This window comes from Fragaria vesca, linkage group LG3 (assembly GCF_000184155.1).
Source record: "Fragaria vesca subsp. vesca linkage group LG3, FraVesHawaii_1.0, whole genome shotgun sequence".
NCBI lineage: Eukaryota > Viridiplantae > Streptophyta > Magnoliopsida > Rosales > Rosaceae > Fragaria > Fragaria vesca.
The window spans coordinates 6,509,228-6,512,758 of record NC_020493.1 but is presented as its reverse complement, the minus strand read 5'-3'; the positions used below and the strand labels follow the sequence as shown (position 1 = coordinate 6,512,758).

Below are 3,531 nucleotides of genomic sequence, written 5' to 3'. Positions count from 1 at the left end.
ACTTTACTTTACTTCTTCTCTCTCTCTCTCTCTCTCTCTCTCTCTCTCTCTCTCTCTCTCTCTCTCTCATGTTGAGTGATAGTCTGCTTAAGAAATCACAAAAATAAAGCTTTGATTTTAGTCTTGTTTCAGTTCGCACCTTATTCCTGTATGAATTATGCAGTTCTTGTTGTCATACATATTGAAGTAAGTTGGTATTGAATTTAATGAATTGTAATGAAAAATTGGTTATATAGCATGGGTATAATGTGCTATGGGCTAAGCATGCCATTGCAGATTATGTGCTGTCATCCCTAGCGGGAATGACATCCAAGCGTTGCTATGGCACAAATTGCCATACTTTTATTGAGACCCTTTCATATTTGTTAAACCAGTGTAGTTTCATGAAAAGGTGTTTATTAGTTGGTTGCTGCCCTTTATCGTCTTTGGATAATTCAGTTTCTATATATCTTGTCATTGTAGGTACAATGTAGCAATTAAGTGTGCAACTATAACTCCTGGTATGATTTATACATATACATACACATATATTCTGTAATGGGAATATTGTGCATCTTCCCTTTAAATAGATAACGTACTATTGTGACTAGCTGAATCATTTGTTCGGATTTTAATAGATGAAACTCGTGTTAAGGAGTTTAACTTGAAACAGATGTGGAGGAGTCCAAATGGGACAATCCGGAACATTTTAAATGGTCAGTAGACTTCAACCTAATAATAAATCAGCAAACTTTATTGTGTGATTGATGAGTTCTAAGTAGCAAATGCATTTTCTGTCCTCGGTAGGTACTGTTTTTAGAGAACCTATAATCTGCAGAAATGTTCCCCGCCTTGTTCCAGGTTTGCTATAGTTTTTTTTTTCCCTTTAATTCACATCCATATCAAAGCAAAAGCCAATAATTTAGTGTCTTTTCAGGTTGGACAAAGCCAATATGCATTGGGAGGCATGCTTTTGGTGATCAGTACCGAGCAACTGATGCAATCATAAAGGGACCTGGAAAACTTAAGTTAGTTTTTGGTAATAGATCTGAGTAAAGAGGCTCATTTCTGAGTTTGACACTTGCTGAATTATTGCAAAGGAGTTGAAATCCACCTTTTTGTCTGTGACATGATTTGCAGTACCTGATGGGTCCAATGAGAAACAAGAATATGAGGTTTTCAACTTTACTGGTGCAGGAGGCGTAGCTCTGTCCATGTATAACACTGATGAGGTTAAAACTTGACCTATTTTTTCCCCTCCAAATGTCTGTTACAGACGTGAAATAGTTTAACAGCTGTTGTTTGTGTTTTAATGTGTGAGCAGTCTATCCGATCCTTTGCGGATGCATCTATGAATACTGCCTACCAGAAAAAGTGGCCACTTTATCTTAGCACTAAAAATACTATTCTCAAGAAATATGACGGAAGGTAGGCCAGTGCTGTGTTGCCTTTCTTCTTTTGTTATTGTTGTACTTTTTACCATTGGAAAATAACCACTAAAGCTCCTCATGCACCTTAGCATAGGAGTGCATTATGTTACATTTTTATTGGTCAGTAGGATGTAGCACCACACAACTTTTTTTCTTGCTTTTGTCGTTTTCTTACACTTGAATTATGATGAAGATTCAAGGACATCTTCCAGGAAGTTTATGAAACGAATTGGAGATCAAGATTTGAAGCTGAAGGAATTTGGTGAGATACCTTGCCAATCACTGTAATTACCTGCTGCAGTTGCAGAAGTATGAAACTTCGCGTTAATTATTATTCTGATTTCATAGGTATGAACACCGTCTTATCGATGATATGGTTGCATATGCTCTTAAAAGTGAAGGAGGTTATGTATGGGCATGCAAAAACTATGATGGGGATGTGCAAAGTGACTTAGTAGCACAAGGTATGTATTATTGGTAACTGGTGATTTAAGTATTCACCTTTTTCACTTTTTTTTTTTTTTAACTTACAGTGCTGCTTTTGTTGGACACTAATGGGGAGGGGGTTGTTCTGGAATGGTCCTAGCCACAATGTGTATACTGATGTATATGACCTTTCATAAAATTTGATACAGGGTTTGGATCTCTGGGACTGATGACATCAATACTGGTATTTCTCTGGTGTTTGTTTCTGTTTCCTTCTGCACTCTCCTTGTGAATACAAGGATGACTTTGTTTGATATGGGTGCAGGTGTGCCCAGATGGAAAGACCATTGAAGCTGAAGCAGCCCATGGTACAGTTACCCGCCATTACCGGGTTCACCAAAAAGGAGGTGAAACCAGCACAAACAGCATAGCTTCTATCTTTGCTTGGTCACGGGGTCTTGCACACAGGTATTAGGTCACTGTGGCTTTAGCCTGGGAGAAGAGTGCTCATCCGGCTCTTATATAAATTCAACTGTTTCAGAGTTTTTATATTGATGTAGAAATTGAATGAAAACATCAGATACGAGCTTATTTTAAACTGTGTCATCAGGGCAAAGTTGGATAGCAATGCCAGACTATTAGATTTTGTGGAGAAACTTGAAGCAGCTTGTGTTGGAACTGTTGAATCTGGGAAGATGACCAAGGATCTTGCACTTCTTATCCATGGGCCTAAGTAAGTGCTGTCGAAACTGAAATGTCGTACTTGATCTAGAAGTTCAAGTTATGCTTTTCTTTTGCTTGTTATAATAAAAAGTTGCATGTTTTCTGTAGGGTCCTTAGGTCTCAGTATCTGAATACTGAAGATTTTATTGATGCCGTGGCTGAGGAGCTGAGATTTAGATTGTTTAGTAGAGCAAAGTTGTGAAGTCTTGTTTGGGCTCATATTGGTAAAGTCTCCAAATTAGTAGATAAATAAACACAAATTGGTATAAGTTATAGCCTTCAAAATCCTCAGGTAGGCATTGTTAGATCTTTTTCTTGTGATTTATTTCCTCCCCTTTAATTGGACCATGTACCTCTTGCACCACTTTCACTTGGGAATATTATGACAAAGTTGAATGTATATTTAAATGGCACTGTATCTGCTTATTGAGCTTTGAGTGCGGCTATTAGAACCTCCAAATTTCCTCACTTGACCTCAGTTTATTATGAATTATTAAATGACATATTTATCCTCTTACACACTGACTATTATGAGCATTAATTAAACTAAAAGTAATATTACATTTATTCTCTCTAAACTTTCTAATTCAATAATAATGGATTGCATTTTATATTATTTTCCTTATTGATTTTTATTTTCTAGTTTTACCACATACTTATTAAAGCATTTATATATTTATATTATCATACATGTCACATGCATACACAAAGTGAAAAAATATTTTTACAAAAATTATGATCTATCAATTATTAAAATAATTTATCATCATGAGGTATAAAAACAAAAAATATAAATTTACAAAAAAAATAGTATATGTAAAATAGTTTATGTAAAAACATTCTTTTGATGATCAATAAATAAAATTTGAGACACAATCTTTGTTTTTTTTTAATTTTTTAAGAGAATAGTATTCTTCATGATTCGAATTTAAGAGAATAAAATTTCTCACAAAATCAAGAGAACTATAATAAA

The 3,531-nt window shown here is 35.0% G+C and overlaps 1 protein-coding gene across 1 annotated transcript in view; it reads left to right on the top strand.

The window, feature by feature from the left end:
• The window catches only part of LOC101303399 (isocitrate dehydrogenase [NADP]-like), a 4,247-nt gene extending 1,222 nt beyond the window's left edge, over positions 1-3,025 (top strand). The window contains exons 4-15 of the mRNA XM_004293759.1: positions 463-500; positions 618-695; positions 787-840; positions 917-1,018; positions 1,120-1,211; positions 1,304-1,407; positions 1,603-1,671; positions 1,758-1,873; positions 2,045-2,079; positions 2,161-2,303; positions 2,446-2,568; positions 2,667-3,025. Of these exons, the coding sequence (XP_004293807.1) occupies positions 463-500; positions 618-695; positions 787-840; positions 917-1,018; positions 1,120-1,211; positions 1,304-1,407; positions 1,603-1,671; positions 1,758-1,873; positions 2,045-2,079; positions 2,161-2,303; positions 2,446-2,568; positions 2,667-2,760 (1,048 nt within the window). The 3' untranslated portion in view covers positions 2,761-3,025. The remainder of the gene's footprint in view (positions 1-462; positions 501-617; positions 696-786; positions 841-916; positions 1,019-1,119; positions 1,212-1,303; positions 1,408-1,602; positions 1,672-1,757; positions 1,874-2,044; positions 2,080-2,160; positions 2,304-2,445; positions 2,569-2,666) is intronic.
• Positions 3,026-3,531: the final 506 nt, after the last annotated feature.